This window comes from Galeopterus variegatus, unplaced genomic scaffold, assembly GCF_000696425.1.
Source record: "Galeopterus variegatus unplaced genomic scaffold, G_variegatus-3.0.2 Scaffold3508, whole genome shotgun sequence".
In the NCBI taxonomy this organism is placed as follows: Eukaryota; Metazoa; Chordata; class Mammalia; order Dermoptera; family Cynocephalidae; genus Galeopterus; species Galeopterus variegatus.
This window is the reverse complement of record NW_007729619.1, coordinates 203,557-230,063: the sequence shown is the minus strand read 5'-3', so window position 1 is coordinate 230,063 and position 26,507 is coordinate 203,557. Positions and strand designations below refer to the sequence as shown.

General features: G+C 38.3%; 1 protein-coding gene across 1 annotated transcript in view; it reads right to left on the bottom strand.

Moving 5' to 3' along the window:
* Positions 1 to 2,010: 2,010 nt before the first annotated feature.
* Positions 2,011 to 26,507, bottom strand: part of LOC103600917 (disintegrin and metalloproteinase domain-containing protein 18-like) — a 144,385-nt gene continuing 119,888 nt past the window's right edge. The window contains 6 exon segments of the mRNA XM_008585260.1: positions 2,011 to 2,046; positions 2,049 to 2,167; positions 10,046 to 10,160; positions 12,987 to 13,067; positions 18,022 to 18,211; positions 21,110 to 21,215. Coding sequence (XP_008583482.1) covers positions 2,011 to 2,046; positions 2,049 to 2,167; positions 10,046 to 10,160; positions 12,987 to 13,067; positions 18,022 to 18,211; positions 21,110 to 21,215 — 647 coding nt within the window.

The following is a 26,507-nucleotide window of genomic DNA, read 5'->3' as shown; positions in this document are numbered from 1 at the left end:
AATATTAAGTGAAACGAGTCAGGGAGAGAAAAAGAAATACCACATGTTCTCACTTATTGGTTGGAGCTACAAATGGATAAGTTAATTCACACACACACACACACACAGACACACACACACACACAAAACCGGGGTGGGGGAGAGAAGGATATAACAACTACAATTTTTTGAAGTTGTTACAACAAGCAAATGGAAAGGACACTCTTGGGTGGGAGGGGGGAGAGGGAGGAGGGAGGGAGGTTTCGGTGATGGGCCATAATAATAAACCACATTGTATATTGACAAAATAAAAATTTAAAGGAAAAAAAAAAACTAAATGTATCAAGGATAGTAAGGACTGAGAGAGTGTGATTGCAGACACTATACACCAAGATAGCAAAGAGATGGATAAAAAGTTACTCTAGAATACTAGTTACACAAATAAAGGGGAAAAAACAGGAAACAGGTAATCCAACTCCATCTAAGATGAAATATTCACTCAGGGCAGAGGTGACAATCAGTATTCCAGAGTTCGAGATTTTCTTACCTGTGGGGGCGGATGAGTGAGTTCTCGCTCTATTAGTTCCTGGGAGAGTTTGTTGTTTAAAAGACGCTGGCAACTTCTCTCTCTCTCTCTCTCTCTCACTCTCTCTCTCTCTCTCTCTCTCTCACACACACACTTCCTCTCGCCATGTGATCTGCTTGTACCCATCAACTGCCTGCTGCTTTATGCCATGAGTAGAAGCAGCCCGAGGCCCACACCACAGGCAGCTGTCCCAGAATTGTGAGTCAAATAAACCTCTTTTCTTTATATTCTGTTAAGAATATATCAGGTACTCTGTTATAGCAACAGAAGGACGGAGTAAGACAGTTGCCATCCTCAAGGATCCCTAGTGAAGCCAGGCAGTGGGATATACAGTTCTGTAACAGCCGTATCCAAAGTTTGCTGAGCTTCAAAGCCCTTTATAAAATTAATTAAGGAGGTAATGCATGATGGAAATGAATATATTGCCACAAGGTGAAATACTTTTTTTTTCCCCAGCTGATTAAAACACATTTTTTCAATAGCCTCAAGTGTATGCTAAGTTGTGGTGTAAACAAAAATGAAAGACCCGAGTGTGCACATCCCAAGCCTGCTGGAAGTGTTTATAAGAAGACAGTCATTGAGACAGGGTCAATAGAAATTTTTGGATTGTAGAGATGTATTGAGCATGTAAATCACCCAGATCCCCTCAATGGTATCACATGTGAGGCATTTCTTTGGATTCTGGATTTTTTTCTCTGTAAAGAATCATAATAGCCCAATAAAGTCACTTCCTCTTTCAGGGAACATGATCCATCATTACCCGAACCATATGTACATAATATGCACACAGTGAAAGTATCTTCATAAGATGGACCAGTAATAATAGCTTTCAAAGAAAAACAGCACTTTGAATCTGAAACCACTATTTCTGATATTACATTTAGGGACATATATGAGGGATTCTTACCTGCAAAGAGTTAAACGTTTGGTCATCAAAAGAGAGGCACGAATGTAGGAAGAGCATGCACAAACTTATACGAAACACTGTGTGATTTCAAAGGAAGTCTGAAGCAAGGGTTTTTACAGTATGCAGGACTATTACAGAGTTAGAAGAATTCTAAAACTGAAATAATTTTTTAATGAAAGTTTTAACACAACTTTTCAATTGGAAAAAGTTTTCCCTGAAGAAAACCAACACCAATACATGATTTAGGCTCAATGAGAAGGGAACTTAAGGGGATGCACCAGATACGTTCTTCTGTGACTTATCAAGTCCCCAGTACAGTGTGGAATACTCATCAGGAAAAGTTCTAGAACAGTTGAAATTTCAACTTGCTCCACTACCCTAATGACAAATAATTGGAAAACAAAATTTTAAAAGTGACATTTATATTAGATTAAATATTACATATTTAGGAATTAATAGAACAAATGCTGTATAAATTTATGACAGTGGTCAATGACCAGTAAGATTTAACCTAATAAAGTAATGTCATATTTACCCCTCAGATTCTGTGTTCGCTCTGTTGCATGGTTTTCTTATTTCATTTCTCTTAGTAATCACAATGATGAAAGTTATAAAAAATGGCAGAAAAATGCAGAAACTCAGAATAAGCCAGTCGTTCTGATGTGTATTATAGCCCTTTTTAACAAAATATATATCTGGAAATAAACCATATCATAAATTAGTGGGAACTTACTGGATATTTAAACAAATTTATATTTCTCTTACTTTAATCATATATATGTATAAAATAATTAAAAATTTAATGCATTGCAAACTATCACAGGAAAAATAAAAGAACAATTAAGCTCATAAGCCAAAAACTGCGATGATACATTTTTAATAGATTTCCTATTTGTCTTTTGTGCATATTTGTTTAAATATTTTGGTGCTGTATACATGTTTTGAGTACTGTTTGCTGCATTCAGCTTATTTGTAACATCAATAATTTAAAAGTTAATACATCAATAGGGCTTAAGTTAAAATTTTAGAAAAAAGTATGCTTTGAGGAATACCCATCTTATTCTTTTGCTAAATCACAGTATGTCTCCTTGGAGGAAACTATTTTTAAACAACTTATGTTTATCCACCTAGTATTTATATTTTATGCATATAAAGAAAATTCATATCCATATGTATACCTGTGTCCATATACATCTATACATCTATACATAATGTGTGCATGTGTGTGAGTGCATGTGTGTGTAGATTTCCTCTTTCATTGATGTTCTAAAAGTATATTATGCCCTTTAGTTATTTTTACACTTTTCCAAAATTAAGGTATTACATCATTCCAAAAAGCACACATCCAAAAAGCACCCATATATAAAGTTATTAGCAAAAATTAGCAATGAATTAACAAAATGAATATGCATAGAACTACAATCAAGGTCTCAAAATAGAGAATCCCAAAAGCACCTCAGGACATTTCCTAATCATCGCTCCTTTCCAAATGTACAAACATCCTGATTTTTCCAATTGTTATTTATTTGGTAAATTTTTACTGAAGTATACAACATATCAAAAATGTGTGCATGTAATTATACAGATCAAAGGATTTGCTCATTGAACATGACCATGTAACCAGTACCAAATCCAGAAATATTGCCAGTACCTCAATCTCCCAATCTAATTTTTTGCAGTCACTATTCTTCCCAAGAAAAATCCCTATATTGGCCTCTAAGAGAATAGATCGTTTTTGAAAGATTTTAAATGTTATAAATGAAATTCTACATATGAGCCTTTTTTTCTGTCTGACATATTTGTTCAATATTACTGACTTTTAGGATTCACCCGTGTTGTTGCTTTTATTTGTAAAACGTTCGTTCTCATTGATTCATACTGTGTCTTTGCATAGAAATAACAGCTATTAATGCATTCTGTTCCAATGGGCGTTTGGGTGGTTTGCAATTTGGGATATGGTGAATAGTGATGCTATGAATATTCTGCTGTGTGTCTTTTGGTCATTATGTTTTCGTATCTCTTAGATATATGTATACTTGGGAGTGGCAAAGCTTGTTCATAGCATATGCCTTTATTCAACATTGGTAAATATTTTGGGGGATTTTCCGAATCAGCTGTAACAACTATACTCCCATTAGTAGTGGGTGAGAGTCTTGGTTGTTGCATATATTTGGTATTTTTCTTTTTTTTGTATGAAGTTATTTTTCATACAAAATGAAATACAAACATTTAACTGTAAAGCTGGATGAGCTTTGACAAATATATACCACGAGGCAAACATTAAAAAATTTTTTTGTTTTGACATGTTTTCTCATTTAATATAAAATTCTTATAAATTTATATTTACATGTAAATAAAATGTTTAACTAGTGCCTGAGATTTGGCAATAAAATAGTGTAAATATTCCCTTATACATTATTTTGTTGTGTTATTTTAACAGCTCTATTGAGATATAATTGACATAAAATAAATGTACATGTTTAAAGTGTACAATTTGATAGATTTTGTTATAAGTGTACCCCCATAGTGACAATCGAAATAATAAATGAAGATTGTCCATAATCTGCAAAGTTTCCTCTTGCTCCTCCATGATCGTGTCACACTTCCAGTCGCCCGCATCAGGCAACCACTGATCTCATCTGCATTCTGTCGTTATAAATCGGTTTGTATCTACTGCAGTTTTATGGACATAGAAACAGTATATATTCTTTATAGTCTGACATACTTCACTTAGCATAAATGTTAAGATTCATCTGTGTTGGTTCATATAACTATGGTTTGTGTCTTTTTTATTGTTCAGTGTTGTTCCATTGTCTGGATCTACCACACTTTGTTCATCCACCACCTGCTGATTTGTATTTGGGTTGTTTCATATTTTATCTATTACAAACTTTGCTGCTATGAATGTTTGTGTATGAGGCTTTTGTGTGGGTGTAAGCATTCTATTCTCCTGGAATAGTGGAACGGCTAGATTCATTGTAATTGTATGTTTACCTTTTTAAGAATCTGCACGACTGTACAATTTTATATTTCCAACAGAAGTGCATGGACACTGCCCCCACACCTTGGCCAAAGTTAATGTGGTCAGTCCTTTTAAATTTAAGCAATTTCAAGGAAGAAAGTGGTACCTAATTGTGATTTTAATTAGCGTTTCCTTGATGACCAGTGATGTTGGACATTTTTCCATGTGCTTGTTTGACATGCACATCTCTTCTTTGATACAGTGTCAGTTCTAATATTTTGCCCATTCTATAATTTTTATTTTTATTTATTTATTTATTTTAAACAATAAGCAATTTATTATCTCACATAGCAGGAATTCCAAGGAGCAGGGCAGCTCCAAGGCTGGTTGAATCAGCCATTCAACAATGGCTTTCAGGACCAGTTTCTATCTCTCTGCTTTACCATCACTAGTTGGCTTCTTTCTCAGGCTTGTGGCAAGATGGTGATAGCAGTTCTGAGCTTCATATCCAGATATGACAAGATCTAGAGAAGGTGGGGTCTGTTTATAATTTTTATTATTATTAAGTTTCAATGATTTACTATGTATTCTGAATACAAATCCTTTATCAGTCATGTTTTTTACAAGTGTTCTTTAAGTGGCTGTGGTTTCCCCTTTCATTCCCCTAACAGTGACTTTTGAATAGCGAGAGTCTTAAATTTTGATGTTGTTCAATTCACCAGTTTTTCTTTTTTGATTGTGCTTTTGGTGTCCTATCTAATCCAAAGTCACTAAGGATTTGTCCTATGTTTTCCTCGAGAGGTATCATATACTCACCTTTTACATTTTGGTCTGTAATCCACTTTATTTTTGTGCATGGTGTGAAATATGGCTCTAAATGCATCTTCTTTTTTGCATGTGAATATATAATTGCTATAGCAGCATTTGTCAAAAAGCTAAACTTTATCCATTGACTTGATTTGTATTTTCACTAAAAATGGTTTTCCACAGACTTGTGTCTGTGTATCTTATTTCTGGTGTATCTTTATTCTGCCGCATTGATTTGTATGTCTGTGTCAATGGCAATGCGACACTGACTTGGTTATTGCAGCTTTATAGTGAGTCTTGGAGTTGGGTCGTGCCCTTCCTTCAACGTTGCTGTTCTTCAAGGCCAATTGGCCTATTTCAGGTTTGTTAAGTTTTAAATAAAGTTTATAATCAGCTTTGTCAATTTCTACAAAAGAGCTTGCTGCATGATCTTCATAAGGATTTTCTTACGTGTATAGATAAATTCAGGGAGTACTGTCCTTTTAACAATAGTGAATCTTGCAATCTATGAAGATAAAATGTCTCTTCATTTATTTTAAATATTCTTTAGTTATCTAAGCAATGGCTTGCAGTTCCCAGTGTACAAATTATGCATTTTCTGGCTAGATTTATTTATTTTTTTATTGAAACATATTGATTATACATATTTGTGGGGTACAGAGTCATACTTCAATAAATGTATATAATGTGTGATGATCAAACCAGGGTGATTAGCATATATTCATCATTGCAAAACTTAGTCATTTCTGTGATAAGGACATTCAATCTCTACTCTTCTAGCCCTTTGGTAACATGCAGTAAATTATTGTTAATTATAGATACCTAGCATGATTGTACACCAACAGAACTTAGTTTTCCTATCTAGCTGCTTTGTGTTCATTAGTCAGCATCTTGCAATCCCTCCTCTGCTTCCTCCTTCCCACTTCTGGTAATCGCAGTTCTGCTCTCTCCTTTTAGCAGTTCAACTTATTATTATTATTATTATTAGCTTTCACTTATGAGTGAGGACATGCAATTTTTCTCCTTCTGTGCCTGGCTTATTTCACTTAGCATAATTTTTCTCCAAGGTTATCCATTCTGCTGCAAATGGCAGAATCTCATATTTTATGGCTGCGTGGTAATCCATTGTGTAAATTACCACATTTTCTTTATACAGTCATCCATTGATGGACATTTATGTTGGTTCCACATCTTGGAACTTAAAAATGATGATTTCCATTTTTTTAGGTGTTGTGTACTCAGCAGTGGGATTGCTGGATGATATGGCGGGTCTATCTGTAGTTTGAGGAACGTCCGTATTGTTTTCTATAACAGCTGTACTAATTTACAGCCCCACCAACAGGGTAAGAGTGTTCCCCTTTCTCTGCATCCTCATTAGCATTTATTTCCTGTCTTTTTGAAAATGGCCAGTCTAAATGGGGTGAAATGTTATCTTAATATAGTTTTGATTTGCATTTCTCTGATGATTAAGGATATTATTTTTTTTTCATGTATCTATTGGCCATTTGTATGTCTTCTTCTGAGGTCTGCCAATTTTTTAATTGGGTTGCTTTTCTTACTGTTGAATTGTTTGAGTTCTTTCTATATTCTGGATATTAATCCCTTGTCAGATTCATAGTTTGCAAATATTTTCTGTCATTCTGTATGTTGACTTTTCGCTCTGTTATTTCTTTGCTGTCCAGAAGCTTTTTAGTTACACAAGTGATTTCAAATGTCCTAATTTCCTAGAGACACTCACTGGTTAAATTCTTAGTTATTTTCTAGCCTGTCTTTTGTCCTAAACATTCCTGCTATGTCAGTCTAGCAGGGCAGCTAGTCCTTCATGTTTTTCTGACAGCATAATTGCCAGTGTAATTGGCAATACTTCAACGGATCAAGTAATTTCTTTACCCCTCCCACCTTGAAGCTGTGGCAGCCACACTAATGGTTTTCACGTATTGTTTCATCTTGGTTCAATACCATGTTGATAGGGTTGGGTCAGGGAAGATATAATCAGCCTAAGAGAAGAAAGCCACAGGCTTTCACGCTTGTTAACAGAAGTAGTTTTCATGAATAAAAGCTTCTTAGTTTGTTTACCTTTTGCTGATTTCCAGAGTGGTTTATTGGTCGGTTTTGACAGGGTTTTTTTTTTTTGGTCCATTTTTTAGTTGCTTTTGAGGAGAGGAGTTGTTGACCTCCCCCCTGTATATTGAAGGATATCAGAAGTCTACCTCGATCTGATTTAAAATTTCTTATCTTTGGTTTTCAGCAACTTGATTATGATTTTCTTAGGTATAAATTTCTTTATCTTGACCTTGCGCAAGGTTTTTTTCTGAGCTTCATTGATCTAAATGTTGACTTTTTTCACCTTGTTCAGAAAGGTGAAAAGGGGCCATTGTTTTTTCAAGTATCTTTTGTGTACAGTCTCTTTTTCATCTGAATCTCTCATTACATGTATACAAGAATGTCTGACACTGTCTCACAGACACTCAAACCCGTGTTGAGGTACTGGCAATATTTCTGGATTTACTGTTTCCTTTTTCTCAAAAATCACAATCCTATACTCTTCCTTGTTGACAAATATCTCATATATAATTTTCTATTATTATTCTGTCATGGCCAGGAAAATAAGTCTTTTTTACTACTTTTTATTCTTTTTTAAAAGGATTATTAATAATCTCAGAGATTGCATTTCTAAACTACTGCTGCTACCTGAAGATATATCCAGCACTCTTATGTCATCTACACACCTTTACTATTCCATGAACTACTGTGATTACCTTCACTATGAATTAAGAATCACCAATCCCTGATGTTCCTCATGAATAAGAAACACCATTGTCAAACACGCTGTCACATGTTTACACGAACTCTCCCACGGAACACCCAACCTCCATCAATCCAAAATGAAACTGGCTATCTCCATGCTCGGTCTGTCCTCTGATTCTGTAACGCAGGTTTGGCTATCGTTCTTAACTTTCTGCTCCACATACAAAACACAGTTGGTCATCATGCCTTATTTATTGTTATTGACAAATATCTGATATTATGTAGCAAATTATTTACCTTTCCTTGTATTGTCTTCCTCATGCCTTATAACTAAAGCTATTACTTTTCAAGTAATTTGCTTTCATTTATATTCACATTATTAATGCCGTGACCCACCTTGCTACTTGGGTGGACTTTGTGAAATGTAGATCTAAACGTTATTGCCTCACCAGACACACAATAACATGTTTGTGGAGGGAATAGATAAGTGAATTAATGGTTGAATCAATTAATAGCCTATGATATTGCCACCATTCATAGAAACAATGGAAAGTATAAATATGTACTCCATGTGATTGATTTACTGTTATTTTCTAATAAATACACACATTTGTATTTTGCCATATGGTTTTTACACATTTCATTCAGAATGAACACTGTTTTCTACAGTTGCTTTTTAATACCTAAACGTTCTAAATAACATGGTATGCAAATCATCTGTGTAATTTTTATTCTTATATATACAAAATTTTAAAAATTTAATTATATTTTTAAAAATTAGGAGTATTCTAACTTATTTAACTAAGTTGATTAAAGCTGAATGTCTCTGAGGAAATCTGATTACAGACGTTGTGTGATGTTATGGCAGTCTCCCCTTACCCATAGTTTTGCTTCCACAGTTTCAGTTACCCATGGCCAATCAAGGCCAGAAAATATTAAATGAAAAATTCTAGAAATAAATAATTAATAAGTTTTAAATTACAAGTTGTTCTGAGTAGTGTGATAAAATCTTGCACCATTTTACCTCTTCTTGCCCAGGTCGTGAATGATCCCTTTCTCCAGCAAGTCCACACTGCATAAGTTACCCTCTAGTTAGTCACTTTGTAGCCATGTTGGTTATTAAGTTAAATATTGCAGTATCTTAGTGCTTTTGTTCAAGTAAACTTTATTATATTTAATAATGACCCCAAAGCATTTGTGTTCAAGGAACCCTTATTTTACTTAATAATGACACCAAAACACAGGAGTAGTGAGGCTGGAAATTTAAACATACTAAAGGGAAGACAAAACACACTTCCTTTAAGTGAAAAGGTGAAAATTCTAGACTTCATAAGAAAGAAAATTTTATGCTGAGGTTGCTCATATCTACAGTAAGAACAAACCTTCTATCTGTGAAATTGTGAAGAAGAAAAAAATTGTGCTAGTTTTTCTGCTGTTTTGCAAAAAGTAAGTAACTGCAAAAATTACTGCTACAGTGCATGACAAGTGCTTAGTTAAGAGGGAAAAAGCATTACATTTGTGGCTGTAAGACATGAACAGTAAAAGTGTTCCGACTGATGGCAACATGTTGCACCAGAGGGCATTGAGCTTATGCAAAGACTTCAGCATGGCATTCTCTGAAATGAGTGACATTAAGCCATTCTTTGCAAGTTAGGAATGGTCGTAAAGATTCAGGAACAGGTTTGGACTAAAAAAATATATAAATAAATGGAAAGGCTGCATCTGACCCAGAAGGACAGTTAGTTATTGTTGTTAATATCTTACTGTGCCTGATTTATAAATTAAACTTTATCATAGTATATATGCTTAGAAAAAATATGGTATGTATATGGCTTGGTACTATCCACAGTGTCAGGCTTCCACTGCAGGGCTTGGAATGTATTCCTTACTATTAAGAGGGCACTACTGTAGCTTAATAAAGCCACCATTCAAGATGACACTTTTAAATAACTTAGGACAGCATGAAAAATTTGACCCAGCACTAGATTTCTTTAATTAGCTTAGCTCTGTATAAAACAACATTCTGTTTTGCTTTAAATATTTAATTTCTGCTCACCAGGTTTCTGAACATTTCCATCATCAATACTGCCCCCTGGTGAACCAATCTGGAATTCACAACCTGGGGGCCTATGGTCAGGAAAGCATTGACAATTACCAAAATTATTGCATATCTAAAAGAGAAAAATATATAATCACTTTGCATCATCTTAGTCTTTATACTTGATACAAGTATCTAAATTTTATAGAATAACTATTTTTCTTAAATTACTATGCTTATATAATATAGGAAATGTGTTTGAAACAGTAGTTATATATATATATATATATATATTTATTTATTTTGAATACCTTTATTTAAATATAAAAGGAGACTTCTGGGAAGATGGAGGACTAGAGGCGCCCAGGAAAAGTTACTCCCACAGAAAGAAATCAAAACACAGGAGAAGATCAAAACAGGTGACTGCCACTATCGTGGCAGTTGCTGGAGCCATTTTCTGGTCCCAGAACCATTATCCATCACAGAGAAGCTCCCCACACAGCAGCAGTCCTTCAGGTGGCTCATCACTGCAGGCATGGACATCCCAGACATGAGAGAGACACCTGCAACTGTTGTCAGTGCTGAAGCTGCCACAAGGTAACCTGCTGCCACTGTGGACGCTGCAGATGTGAGGGAGGCAGTTGCAGCCACTGGAGTCACTGCTTCTGCCATGAGGTAACCCACTGCCACCAAGGACTTTGTAGCTGCATGGGTGGCTGTCTCAGGCACTATGGCTGAGAGTGCAGCTGGCTGTGACCACTACTGCTACACTCACTGCCATCACTGGCACTGCCAGCCAGCGACCATCATTCTGTGAGCAGTCTGCTGCTTCAGGAGCCACTGCAATGGCCACCACTGCCACAAGAGTGGCCTACCACCACAGTGGCAGCACAACAGTTACTGTTGCTGTGTAGGCAGACCATTAAGCATTCAACTGCACTGACCCAGGGAGGGTCACCAGCAGTTCAGGGAAGGAGGTGAGCAAGCGCATACCCGTGACTCAGTAACTTAAGCCACATGGGAAATTATACTGCCCCCTGTGGTAGCACAACTGGGAGTGGGAGCTAATGTGCAGCCCATGCAAGTGCCTTAATCCAGAGAGAGATGCACGTGGAACAACTGGAGACTTCAGAAATCCAGGATAGCCCGAGTAAGGAAGAAAATTCCCACTATACCTATCAGGGTCACAGGATGCTAGCCAGGGTGCCAACAAGCCCAGCCAGGATCACCCACCCCAATCAAAGAGTGACAGGGCAACAGGAGCTTCTCTCAAGAACTCAAGATCTTATCCACATCCTTGATGACCCAACATAGTCTCAATAACCTCAGTAAGGAATCAATAAGTGCCCCAGTGCCTAGGCCACAGAGGCACTTACACACAAATCCAACATTGAATACAGCCCAAGTACCCACACAGAGATACACTATGGCATCTAGCAACTCATACTAAAACACCTTATTCAACAGTAAATATAAAACACATCTACAGGAACTTCTCTCCTGAAAGCCCACTCTAGAGTAATGGAAAAACCAACTGCTCTACCAGATGACCAGACATCAATGCAGAGATACTAGAGATATGAAAAAACAAGAAAATATTACACAAAAGAAATACAATAACTCTCAAGTACCAGGCCGGGCAGAGCAAGAAACCCTTCAAATGCCCAAAAAAGAATTCAGAATAACAATCTTAAGGAAACTCAGTGAGATACATGAAGACACAGTTAGATGAAACAATGATCAGAGCAAAACTATCCAGGTGATGATGAAGGAAATTTACAAACAGATTAATACATCTGAAAAGAATGTAGCAGAACTCGTGGAACTGAAGGAGTCATTCAACAAAATAAAAAATAGAACTGAGAGCTTAAGCAGCAAGTTAGAGCAAGAAGAAGAAATAAGTTTTGATCTTGAAGACAGTCTTATCAAAGTAATGATGATGGACAAAGAAAAAAATAAAAAGAAAAAAGAATTTTGAAAAATGAAGATAATCTAAGAGAGATAGCAGATAACCTTAAGCACACAAACATCTGAATCATGGGTGTTCCTGAAGGGGAGGAGAAAGGAAAAGGTGTTGAGAACATATTCAATGAAATAATAGCAGAAAACTTCCCAGGTATAGGGAGAGATAGGGACCTTTAGATTCAAGAGGTCCAAAGATCCCCAAACAGATTTAATCAAAAAAGGTGCTCTCTGAGACACACTACAGTCAAACTGGCAAAACTCAATGGCAAAGAGAGAATCCTAAAAAGTACAAGAGAAAAGCATCAAGTCACTTGTAAGGGAGTCCCTATGAGACTAACAACAGACTTCTCAACAGAACCTCTACAGGTCAGACGAGAATGGGGTAATATATTTAAAATACTAAAAGAAAAACACTGCATACTAATAAAATTGAGCTGAAATTGTAAACAATAGAGCTGTCTGTCATTGCAAACTAAACACAGCTTCTCCTAGAATCAGTCAGATTTTACTTGACTTTGTAATTATTTTAAAAGAAATAAGCAATTGAGAAGAAATAATTCTATTATTTTTTTTTTTTTGCATGAGGTCTCATTTCCTATTGGAAACTTCTCCATGAGAGCAATAAAAACAATTTCCTGACGTGCCAACATGTTTTTATAGTATGTTCTCTGTAAAATAGTATATGCCCATACATTTTAATTATTAAGTGTTTGAGGGAGAACAAAATATTTTCACAATAGAAGTGAAGCATGCATTTATTTGTGTTTTAAAAAGAATAAATGTTTTTCATTTAAACATATTACTAATTAATAAGTTGTGGGTGCTTACAATAAACGATATACATCTAGTACAATTCAGTTAATAGTGTTAGCTAATTTGATTTTCTTTATTAAAAAATAACATAGATTCTCAATACTCACAAACAGGATAAATGTTTACTTTGAATTACCTACAACAATAGCACACAATTTAGAACTACAAAAGAATTACTTACCCCTTTTCCTTTGCATTTTGTAGAGGCATTACAGTTAGATCCCATTAAATGAACTTCTCTGCAAGTTTTATTTACACAATACTAAAATAAAACAAGCAAAAACATTTATAATTATTTATAAATTTCATATAAAATGAGAATACATTAATAATTTATTGTATATGCAAGAGATGCTGAAGTTGAAGGACCTCTTATTCATATTATTCTGATTCTGGTAAAAATATTTGCATATAGAAGAATTAAATTAGAGCCTTATCTCATACCTTATACAAAAATCAACTCAAAATGGATCAAATGAAGACATCAGGTAAAATCATCATGACATTAGTTTGGCAGTGATTTTTTGGATATGAACTGAAAAGCAGAGGCAACAAAAGCAAAAATAGACAAATGGGATTATATCAAACTATGCTTCTATCAAATGAGCTTCTGCACAGCCAAGGACAGTGCCCACAGAGGGAAGAGACAATCTATGGAATAGGAGAAAATATCTGCAAACCATATACCTGATAAGGGGTTAATATCCAAAATATATAAGGAGCTCAAACAAATAAATAGTAAGAAAACCAATAACCATATTGAAAACTTGGTAAAGTATGAAACAGAAATTTCTCAAAAGAAGACATACAAATGGCCAACAGATACACAAAAAAGAACACTCAAAATCACTAATCATCAGTGAAATGCAAATTAAAACCACAATGGCATATCACCTCACAACTTTTAGAATAGTTATTGTCAAAACCACTAAAGATAAGAAGTTTGGAGAGGATTTGTGGAAAAAGGAAACCTTATACACTGTTGATGAAGATGTAAATTGGTACAGCCACTACGGGAAATGGTATGGAGGGTCTTCAAAAACTAAAAATAAAACTACTGAATGATTCAGCAGTCCCACTACTGGGAATATATCAGAAGAAGCAGAAATCAGGATCCCAAAGATATATCTGCACGCCCATGTTCACTGTAGGATTTCTCACAATAGACAAGATATAGAAGCAATCTAAATGTCCATTAATTGATGAATGGATAAAAAAAAAGTGTAGACATACAGTGGAATATTATTCAGCCTTAAACAAAAGGGGATTCTTGCCACTTGCAACAGAGACCATTAGGCTAAGTTTATATAGTTAAAAATATTGTATCGTATACCTAAATCTTTGCTAAGAGGGTAGATTATATGTTAAATGCTTCTATGAGAGATAATCATAATTATGAAGAAGTACAAAAATAAATAAATAAAACACCAGGAGGAAACGTCTGGAGGTAACAGGCTTCTGGCATAGATTGTGGTGATGGTTTCAAGGATGTACAATTTTCTCCAAACTCATCAAGTTGTATACATAATTACGTACAGACTTCTGTATTTAAAAAAAAAGTTTAAGTAAACAATTTTACCAAAAAAAAGTAAAAATAAACTACAGAATAAAAGAAAATATCATCAGTACAGACAGGTCAAAATGGCTACAGTGAAAAGTAGTGATAACACCAGACACTGTGAGGACGTGGAGAAACTTGGTCACTCACACGTCAGTGGTGGAAATGTAAAATGGTACAGCCACTCAGTCAAAGACCGTAGCAGCTGCTTGTAGAACCAAACATGCACTTATCATATGGACCAGAAACTGCACCCTGAGGCTTTTGTTTTAGGAAAATAAAACGACACACATTTATTATCTGAGTTTCTGTGAGTCATAAATTCTGGGTATGGCACAGCTTAGTCTTTCGCTTCAGGATTTTGTGTAATGCTATTACAGGGCCAGCAAGTTTTTCCTGAAGACTTTACTCAGGCAAATCTGCTTTGGAACTTGTCACGTGGCTGTTGGCAGCCTGTTGGATTAACAAGCTCATTTCCTCAGTGGCTGCCAGATGAAGGCAATACTCAATTCCTTCCCATGTATTGCTCTCCAACATGACATCTTGTTTCATCGGTGTAAGCATTTAAGAAGGAGGGGGCGGGGGGAGAGAGAGAGAGAGAAAGCAAAATGAAAGATATTAATGTCTTTTGTAACCTAATGCTGGAATAGACGTTCCGTCATATTTGCCATGCTCTATTTGTCAGAAGCAAGTCACTAGTTCATCTGTCACAAAGGAGGGTGGAGGGATATGTATTATACAAGGGAGTGAATTAGAAAAGAGGAAATCATTGAGAAACATTTTAAAAGCAGACATCCTCTACACATGCAAACTGCATTCATTCCCAAGGTCTCAAAAATTCTCATTCCATTACAGTATCAATTCAAGGTCTGTCTCTCCATCTGAGTTAGCTGCAGAAATGGATTAGGCTACTGGGCATACTTTTTTTGTGTATAAAATAAAAGAGTGGTTCTCTCTCCCCAACACCACGAATATACAGTGGTGAAACAGACACAGAATAACTGCCATAAATATTTTAAGACAAAGTGGGGTGGGAAGTGGCTGGAGATGGAACTAAAGGGGAATCGCTGGTCCACGGCAACTCTGAAATCCAGCAGAGCACGCGTTGGAAGTTCCCCCATTAGATTTCAAGGCCTGTGAATGATCTCTGTTGGCTCTTAATTACGCCCTCTCAGCTCTTGTTTGATCCTCTAAATATTCCTTCCTTTTCCATGGAAGGTAGTGTGTGTTCACAGCTGAGAAAACTTCTCAGCCTATCTCTTACCAAGAGACTTTGCGGGGGCAGGATCCAATAGCCTCTTTTCCTTCTGTACCTTCTTTGCCCCTTTCATCCTTGCTGGCAGTTTGCTAGTATTTCTTAAAAACTACGGGCCTCTGTGAATCTCACTGGTGTTCACTACATTAGACAAAGGCCACACTCACAAACATTTTTGAAATAAGCACTTTTCTACCTTAAGGAGATGATGGAAGGACAAAGGCCTAAGGCTTCTGGATGCTCCATTTTTTTTGTTTTTAGAGGATTTATGAGGCATACCCTTACTTTAAATGGAAATTGTACTTGTATCAGTGAATAATGCTCTCATCCTTTGGTCTTTTTGAACTCTTGACTAATGTTTATACAATCTCAGTTTGGGCTTTATCTCTAGGTCACATTTTTCTTTTTTTTTTTGTCTTTTTTCGTGTCTGGCAATGGATCGCAACCCTCAGTGTCGCCCCCGTACCGGACCGGGACCGGCAACGGGATCGCAACCCTCGGTGTTGCCCCCGCGCCTCGCTCAGCCAGTGAGCGGGAACCGGTCTGTATGTGGGATCCGAACCCTCGGCGGGAGCGCCGCCGCACTTCCCAAGCAGCGCACTAGCGCAGTGCGCCACCGGGCTGGCCCTAGGTCACATTTTTCTGACGATGCTTGGAATCAATTTCACGATTTCCTGTCTGGAAAGGCTGCTAATTTTCAAAATTATCAAGTCTTGGTTAAGCTTGAACAGTTGTCTCAATTTCTTTCCACGTGTTATAAGCAACAAGAAGAAACAAGGAATTATATCACCAGGTTCATTAGGTGCATGTTCTGCTTTCCATATACCGCGGAGGACAGTGTGCTAAGCTTTCTGCCACTAAATAAAAAGTACCTTCTTCCTTCAGTTTCCAATAATATGTTCCTCACGGTCTCTCGAGCTCTCACCAGCAAGGTCCTCAAAGTCTGGGGTTGGGTTCATGGCCTGTCCAAGGCAATCTGAGCTTCCTTTGTCATAGTCTTCAACATTTTTCTAGTCCTCACCCACTTCTACATTTTTAGGTATTTGTTACAGCAACAGCATATTTCCAGGTACCAAAATCTCTATTTCCTGCTGCTGCATAACAAATTATTGCCAAAATTAATGGCATTAAGCAACAGCCATTATTATACCACGGTTTCTGTGGGTCAGGAATCTGAGCACATCTGCTCTGGCTTATCTTCTTCAGTCTCTTACAAAGCTATAATCAAGGCGTCATCTCGGACTGTTGTCTCATCTCAAGGTCTGACCTGAAAAGAGCCACTTCATAGCTCTCTCATGATTTTTGGCAGAATTCAGTTCCTCAAAATCTGTTAGATTGCAGACCCCAGACTCTCACTGGGCCACAGCTGCTTTCCTGTGGGCTTCTCCACGATGGCAGCTTGCCTCAGCAAAGCAAGCAATCTGAGAAGGCAAGAGAGAAGTCCGTGCAAAACAGAGATCACCGTCTTTCCTAACCTGGTCTTGTCAGTGATATCCTATAACTTTGTCATGCTCTGTTTGTTAGAAACAGGTCATTACATGCAGCCCACAGACAAAGAGAAGCTGTTACACAGGAGTGAACACAAGGGAGTGAGACGTTTGGGAGGCATTTTAGGAGCTGGCCACCACAGCCAGCAGGTTTCCCATGGGGTTAAGATTGCTGATCCCAGACATAGCAATTGGCTGACTAATCCACCACTTCCAGGTTCTGTTTCATTTTTATTCGGAAAGTAAGTGCTGAATGCCATTTACATACAACACACTGATCTATATGATCTCTGCTTTAAATTTCAGATGACTTATTTACTGTATTTTCTGGAATGGTGTGCCCTCGTGCCTTCCAACCCACTAACCATTGCTGTCCCCCTTTCCTCTACGACTGCGTGGATGTGAGTGCTCATGTGTATACATACATGCACACGTACGGGAGCCCATGTGTGTACTCTAGTCATGCTTTCTATGTACAGATTTCCTGTTTGGTTCTCCCAAACTTCTCATACTGATATTTTGATCAGACACATAAGCAGATAACTAAAGAAATATAAAAGGTGCGCTATGTCTCTTTGTGAAGCAAAGAAATCTAAGTCTTAGAATTTTATTATTTAAAACTATTAAAATTCAAAGATCTAAAAAAAAATATCAGCTGCCAGTTAGTGGAAACTTGTGCTTAAAACACATATATATATTTTTTTCACATAAGAACCGATGAAAGGTTAATCCAAAAAACGATATTATTGAATAACTGAGACTTAGTTTAATTATGTTTTCAATATCATACGGGAAATAAATGCCAGAGCCAGGTTCAAATCCATTCAGTATCACCCTGATAGCTATCATGTTATATATCTGGTAATTAATATTATTTAACACAGCTAAACGTAAATTTTTTATCACATTTTGTTACCATTTGTGGACCACACACAGTGCCATCAGCCACATAGGCATTGTCTCTTCCATCCGATCCCACAGACAGCCCAGCAGTTATGGACAGACACACATGATTTTGAATATATGAATAAGCTGCAAACCGAACATCACTTTCGTAAGTATCTTTATGTGGCCAAACACAAGCTAATTTTCCACAGAGAACATCCCTGGAAATGGAAAGAAGAAAATTCCTTATCATTTTGTCTTTTAGTGATATCAGACTCCAATTAAGTATTATATGGATGATACGTTAAGTGTTGTTTAGTTGATGATATAAAACCAGAAAAATGTCCAAATAAAAGCATTTCATGGTGCATGACAATTAAATTCAACTAGACTAATTTGCATTGTAGTGGAATTGAAGTGTACAAGCTAACCTCAGAGGTGCAGACATAATTTCGTTTCCTATCTTAGAGTCGAACTTGGTTCCCTTGCCCCCAGCTGTCTCAGAGCACTGGTCACATTTTACCACATTCTTGGGAGAACATCACGTGCTCCCACACTTTGATACGCTTTGGTCACTCCGGGCACTTGTCATCCATAATTTGCTGAGAGTGGCTAATGGCATTTACTCTTTCTCTATCCTTCAGCTATGCCAGTGACCCCTGTCATGATCTCCTTACAGTACCCTTCTGTGGTATACAGACTCTTCATTTTGATCCCGAATTTCTGCTGACGTACAGACATTTCCAGTATATCTAAACTTGCCTTTTGAGAATTTAGGAACTTTTAGATTCTCTCCATGCCTCAAGCATACCAAAGGTTATCCCATAGACACTTAATTTTGCAATTTATAATCTATCATTGCATAGAATATGGGGTTTCTCTAATAGGCTTAGAGTATCCCTACACTATGAACTGGGAAATAATCCCTCTCCCAAGAGCAAAAAAAATCACTCAAATCTATCCATCAAATATCATCCTCACTGGAGACAGCATGTCATTATCATTCTGCCAAAAGTCTCCTCTCAGGAAATTTCATCCCTTTGTCTTTAAAGACCATTCTGAGTTCTTTAGTGTCACAGGGATCATTAGCTTGATGACATCGAGAAGTGAGGCTGGGTGCCAAAAGCAAAGTCACTTTTCAAGCTTTCCTTCCCTCCAGCACTTCTATTTTTTTAAGCTTTTCAGATTTGGATATTTATTTTTTGATTGTGGCTCCCTTCTCTTTCTATGGAATATATTTTAAACCGCCCTTGCACGGTATGTCTTTTTCTAGTCTTGCTGTGGAATACAAACTTTTCCTTCAAAGTCTGTTTTCTCAAAATTTTCATATATGGTTAAATTCTTAGAACTGGTTTTTCTTTTCTGAAAAGGGATCTGATATGGATTGTGTCCCCCAAGTTTTATGTATTAGTAGCTTGATCCCCTCTGTGACTGTTAAGAGGGTGGGAAATCCTATCATGGTCATTGTAAGGTGGGGCCTTGAAGAGGTGATGGGATTGTAGGACCATGCAGTAGTGAGTGGATTAAAAATGGTGGTCAAGGGCGGGGGTCTGAGGGTTTTAAAATAAGAGCATGTGAGAAGTTAGTCTTTCTCTGCACTGCCATTTTCTGCCTTGTGAGACCTCTGGGTCACTCCACCACCACCAAGGCCTTCACCAATGTGTTCCCTGGACTTTGGACTTCCCAACCTCTCAAACGGTAAGAAATAAATTTCGTTTTCTTTATAAATTACCTAGTTCTGAGTATTTTGTTATAAGCAACAGAGATGGACTAATACAGGGATTGAAGTCTGCTCTAAGCCGTTTATGCTGTTCAATTCTAGTCTCATCTAGTGATTTTATTTCAGGAAAATCCACATAGTATTATCATATCAGATAAAGTCCAGAGAAGTCATGTTTACTACTTTCATGGTTTCTCCCACCTTCATCTTCATCTTCTCCCGTAGTAATATTAGATCAAAGTCAGCAGACATGCCTGTGGTCATCAGGGAGAGATTCGGTGTGGCTGGTATAGACCATCTTCTGTCTGTGTTGGGATCTGCTGTGTGTAACTCAGTCTTCCTGGTCCCTGACGCTCTTATTCGTAGCCAGCAAAGTGTGGCTGATTATGTCTCGTGTTTTAGAGATTTTGCAGGGTCTCCTCATGTGACCTGCACTCATCAGCATTCTCTGTGATTCTACGTCCCCTCTTTCTGTGTACTAGACCTACTGTGTTACGGTATGTGGGAATTATGCATTCTCCTCATGCCATACACGGTCCACGGTAAATTCACAGGTGGAGGAGGGTGCTGGAGGGTGCTGTCTTAGTCCACCCAGCTTGACACTTTCCTCATGGACTTTTTATCCTCATAAAGGAACCACATTGTTTCTGAATCATGCTGACTGTGGTGCTTAACTAAAGATCTTATAATTTTTCCTGGCTATGTCTTGGAGGCTAAAAGACTTTCTTGTCCCTGGATTATTCATCTTATCTAACAGTTTTTATATTCTGTTCCCACTGCCTTACTTCTTAAATCTGGCTTGGTTACTTTTTTTTGTTATTCTTTTCTTTTCGGTACCTCCAAGAAACTCAGGAAGCATTTGTTACAGGGTAGGCACTTTCTTTATTGGATTTCATGAATCCCTTTATTATGTGGCTTACAGTAAAACTATGTTCCAACAATCCAAATTTAGCTATTGACATGTACTTCTATGCTTTACATATGACTGTTTTGAAAATAAACAACAAAAACAAAAATTAAAACTTTCTTCCTCTCAACAATTCTATCTCTTAAAATCGAACCACTTGCTTTAGGATTATTGCCATTTATAGGCTTACTACAAAACTCAATTTTAAATTCTCAATATATAGCATGGGTTCTGAGTTTTAGCAGTTTTTGCTCACTTGCTTTCTCTGATAATAAGCATTAGCCTTCTTTTGGCCCAGTCTCATTCTGAGATGATATCAGGGAAAAATAAAGGGGGGGGGGAAACCTCTGAATTGCACAGAAGAAAAATACATACATTAATATTTGAAAATATTGCCATGTTATACAATTTATTGTTCATTACCATTTAGTGTGTCTTGAGAAGAAATCTATACTTTTATGATTCAAAAGCAATCATTTTCTACATACATACTTCTGTTCACAAGGCGATGGTTGTGAATTTTTAGAACCACAGTTTCCAAATCCATTACGCAGAGCATTAACTTCTTTAAAACAGGCCAATGGAGCACCTTGAGCACCTTAGAACACAAACATGTCAGTTGAATTATCATTCTTAATTCCAATGAAATGTTTGTCAACAGGCTAATGAAACTCCTATTTCAAAAAATCATATACTTCATTGTGCTTTTGTTTTTGCATGTACCTTTGTCAAAGCAAGTAGAAAGAAACAATTGTCTTACTAACATCACACAGAAAAGAATTATATCTATTGAAGTAACTTGTATTATTTTTAACAACAATTTTCTGCCCCTGCCTGTGGTAGCAAATACTTTCTAGTCCAGTGGACATCAGCTTAGCCTTGTAACTTGATCTTCTTAATGAGAAATTTAAAACATGTCACTTATTGGCAGAAATCTTGGGAACTAGTACATAGTTTGCCATATTTGCCCCTTTTTTGTTTGTTTGTTTCTCTCTGATGTGGGTATCAGCAATGTTTTAAGTACAGGCTCGGCTCTCAGACTGGGTGTCACAGTGAGGACAATATGAAATATTGAATAGCTGTATGGGATGTGTGAATCTTGGAGATTTGGGGTTATTTCCAATTCATTATACACAGGAATTGGAACCTAGAAGCTTAAAATATGTGACACTGGCATAGGAGCCTGAAAGTACGTGGTGAGAAAACTATCATCAGAAGCCAAAAGGTGAGTAACTCATGCCATGTGATGGTGAAGAATTTGAAGAACTATCTTTTCAATCATTTAAAGAGAGATAATGGCCCCAATGAATGCATTGCCTTAAGCAAAGAGGCAAAGAACAGAATGTGTCCTGGTGACTCTTGGCTGCATTTGACCAAGTGGGGCAAGTCAGGAAAAAGATAAGATAAACTAGAAAAATAGTCAGCTATTTCAAAAGAGGAAAAAAAGGAAATAGAGGAAGCACAGAAGTTTGTCTGTCCTGCAGACCCTGGGATGGGTGATGACAACTGTTGGCTGATGTCAACTCGCCAAGTCATTTTGTCTATTTCATTGTTTTGTGTCTCTTCCATGGTGGATGCTGTTTGATGGGTGTTAATCTGATGGATTAATATGCAGATCTTCATATTTTTCGCTCACTTCCATGTGTCTATTCATGCATGTCTATTCCAGAGCTTGTATTCCTCATCTTCCAAACTTTCTACATCCAGGCTCCCCATCAAGAAGTGGGGCCCGTTGTCACTGCCCATGAGTACATCCGTAGTCTAACCACTTCTAACCATTTCTACAGAAAATGGATGAGCTGGTGGTCATCCCACAACTCCCAAGTGAGGCTGCAGGTGTAGCCACTGGCCTTTCATGGTTTATAAGCAGTTACTAAGGCAGCCCACCTCTAAAACAAGACTAGGCTTGTTCCTCCTGTGTCAGTTGGATATAATGAAATCCCATGTGTCTGTAGGTGTGAGCCGAGAGAAAGGCAAAGATGTAAGAGGGGATAAAAGCATACTGTTCTGGATTTTTTGCTCATAAGTTTTCCTTCTGTGCTCTTTTTGCATGTACTTGAATGCAGGTGAATGACTTCCATCTATCTAATCATTAACTTAGTGGGTCTGAAATAACTGAGCACAGTTTTTTCTTTCTTTCTTTCTTTTTGTTTGACAGCAGGCAGGTACAGGGAACCAAACCCATGACCTTGGTGTTATAAGGCTGTGCTCTAACCAACTCAGCTAACTGGCCAGCCCTTATGATGCACAGTCTGAGCACACGGCCACTTGGTGTTCCAAAGTGAGATTCCACATCTCCACAGGGTCCCATAGCATGCCTGGAGGTGTTTTGTTAAAGCAATATCCTTCTCCAATTTAGATGGTTGCCTTGCACTAGGACTCCAGGAGATGCACAGTCATTCTCCCAAGCAGGCTTGCTGTAGACTCCACACAGCATTTTTTCTCATGACCTAACACCGGAGACCAAGGGTCTGCTGTGTTTTTTGATCAAAAAGGCAGGGTCGTTTGCATTGCTCCTGAATATGTTCCAGAGCCCTTTCCTGCTTTTCATTTCACTAAATGTGAGCAACATTTTATGTCACCCAGTAAATGCAATTGAGCAGTTGCTTCCCCACATGGACTTTGGATTCTGCCTCCAGAATCCAAAGAGGCTACCAGTTGTTGTACTTTTGTCTTTGTCACAGTAAAGCTACTCGACTACACCAGTTGTCGTGCCTGGGCTAATGTCAGAATCCCGTTGATGTCACCAATTGTAGGGTTACTTTTACCTGCTGGTAATTCTGCCAGCGAGACCAATTGTCGAGCTAGGGCTGGGTCAGGAGTTCACAGACCCCTCAAGCCCATTCCAGACAGGGTCACAAACGCTTCATAGGCCAGGCCGGGTCACCAGACCCCACATACGCAGGTCTATGAGCCAGGTAACCAGCAAACAGGTCCTTGGAAGTGGTAGGTTGAAAAGGCATGGCCAGTTGTGTGGCAGCGGCCGCCCCAAGCAGTAGAACGCCAACCAAGGTGCACTAACTCCACCCACCCACAACCTGTTCACAGCAAATGCTCAGCAAGATTCTGCACATCTGAGGGGCCCCAACCATCCTCCCATGCTTTCCCAACAGTCACATGAGGTGTAAGATACAATAGTTTGTTTCTTACTTGTAGCAGGTGTCAGGACATGCCTCTGACCACTGAGTTCTTAATAATTTTACTGATGTGACAGGTCCCTGAATATTTCCGCAGTCTACCTCTTGTTCTTCGCAGCACACACATTTGACCTAGTCCTTTCAGCATGCTAGCTATATTTTGCTTATTTAGCCTGGTTAGTATAAGATTGTTGGTTGAGTGGATCAATGTGATATTTTCTGGGATGTCCAAATATCTTCAACTATATTATGACTGAGGGCAGGAGAGTAAATATCGCCCTGACACAAAGGCCTAAATTAATCATATTATCCATTCCATGTGAATGCAAATTGGTTTTAATCTACTTTTAAAATAGGAATAGAAAAGAATACATTTGCCAATTCGATGGCTGCACTCCTACTACACATCTGGGGCCATGTTAATCTGCTCTAGCATAGACACATATCTGGCACAGTAAATGCAATTATGTCTGCTACTGGTTTGTATTTGCAAGAGTTTGCTATAATATTCCAGGACCATCTGCTTTCTGCAGGGATCATATTGAATAATTAAATGTAGTAATAATATAGCCAACCACCTCTGAATGTTTTAATTCTTTAATGGTAGCACTAATTTCTGGGAAGTGATATCTACAGAGGCTTTCTCCATTATCTTACCAAAAGGCCAAGGACCCAGTGAGGGGATTATACACACTACTAAATATGCCAACCTCAGTTATACACTCTAGAACTGAGAAATAACCACCAAATCGATTCATGGACCTAGTAGACCCACTGTAGACTGAAACATGGCCAGGACTCTATTTAATTCATGGACCCCATAAGTCCTCAGTCTCACAGGGAGACCATGATGGCATTGGGTAATGAAGTTTGGATGTGTTGTCCCCTCCAAAACTCATGTGGAAATTTGATCTCCAATGTGACAGTGTTGGAAACTGATTGAGTCATGGGGGCGGATCCCTCATGAATGGATTAATGCTCTCCCTGGGGATGGGGGGATTAATGAGTGAGTTCTCGATCTATTAGTTCCTGCTAGAGCTTGTTGTTTATAGGACCCTGGCACCTCCTCTCTCTCTCTCTTGCTTCCTCTTGCCATGTGATCTGCTTGTACCTGCTGGCTGCCAGCCACTTTTCCTCCATGAGTAGAAGCAGCCTGAGGCCCGTGCCAGATGCAGCTGTCCCAGAATCATAAGCCAAATAAACCTCTTTTCCTTATAAATTACCCAGTCTCAGGTAGTTCTGTTATAGCAACACAAAACGGACTAAAACAGAAAATTGGTACGAGGAGTGGGGTGTTGCTAAACAGGTACCTGAAAATGTGGAAGCAGCTTTGGAACTGGGTAACAGGCAAAGATTGGAGGAGTTTGGAGGACTTGGAAGAAGAGAAAAAAATGAGGGAAAGTGTGGAATGTCTTAGAGATTTATGTGGTGATGAGCAGAATGCTGATAGAAATGTGGACAGTAAAGGACATGCAGATGATGAGGTCTCAGATAGAAATGAGGAACTTATTGGGAATTGGACAAAAGATAACCCTTGCTACACCATAGCAAGGAATCTGGCTGCATTGTGTCCATGCCCTTGGACTTTGTGGGAGTTGGAACTTAGGAGCTGTGAACCAGAGTATCTGGTGGAAGAAATTTCTAAGCAGCAAAGCATTAAGGACACTGCATGGCTACTTCTAACAGCCTACTCTGAGTTATGGTGGAAAAGGCATGATGTAATGCCAGAATTTAAAAGGGAAGCAGAGCATGAAGATTTGGAAAATTTGCAGCCTGGTCATGTGGTAGAAAAGCAGAGAGCATGCAATGGTGCAGCCCTGTGAACATTAGCTAAGAAGATTAGTACAAAGGAAAGGGATTATCAAGAGAAGGAGGAAAAGGCCCTGAAGGCATTGCAGAAGCTTCTGGGGCCAACTCTTCCATTTCAGGCCCAAAGGCCTAGGGAGACAAAATGGTCTTGGGGAACAGGCCTGAGGTGCCCTCCATGGGCTTGCTGCCTGGGGCCACCTTGAGAAGCTGCTTCCAGCACCAGCACCCCAGCTGCTTTGGCTGCTCCAGCTGTGGCTAAATTGGCCCCAGGTGTGGCTGGACATGTACTTTGGAAAATACAAGCCAGACGTCTTGGTGGCATCCACGTGGGGTTAAGTTTGCAGGCTCACAGAATGCCAGAGCTGGAAAGGCATGGGAGCCTCCACCCAGATTTCAAAGTATGTATGGAAAAGTCTGGGGACCCAGGAAGAGATCTATCACAGGGGTGGAGTCACTGCAGACAGCCTTTGCTAGAGCAATGCTGAGCAGAAATGTGGAGCCAGAGTTGCAGCAGAGAAACTCCAATAGTGCCATGCCTAGTGGAACTGTGAGAGCAGGATCACCATGGAGACCCCAGACCTGTGGAGCTATAGGGTGGAACCCCAGCCTGGGAGAGCTCAAGTGTGGCCTGAGACCAGGAAAGCCATAGGAGTGTAACTGCCCAAGGACTTGGGGACCCATCCCCAACACCAGTGTGCAGAGGCAGTCTAACATGGAATCAAAGTATTGATTCACCAGCCTTAAGATTTAATGCCTGCCCTGCTGGGTTTCGGACTTGTTTGGAACCTGTTTTTCTTTTCTTTTGGCCTATTCCTCCCTTTTGGAATGGAAACGTGTACCCAGTGTCTGTTCCACCATTGTATCTTGGCAGTAGATAAATTTGGTTTTGACTTTTACAGGTTCAAAGCTGGAAGGACTTTTGCTTTTTGTCTCAGATGAGACTT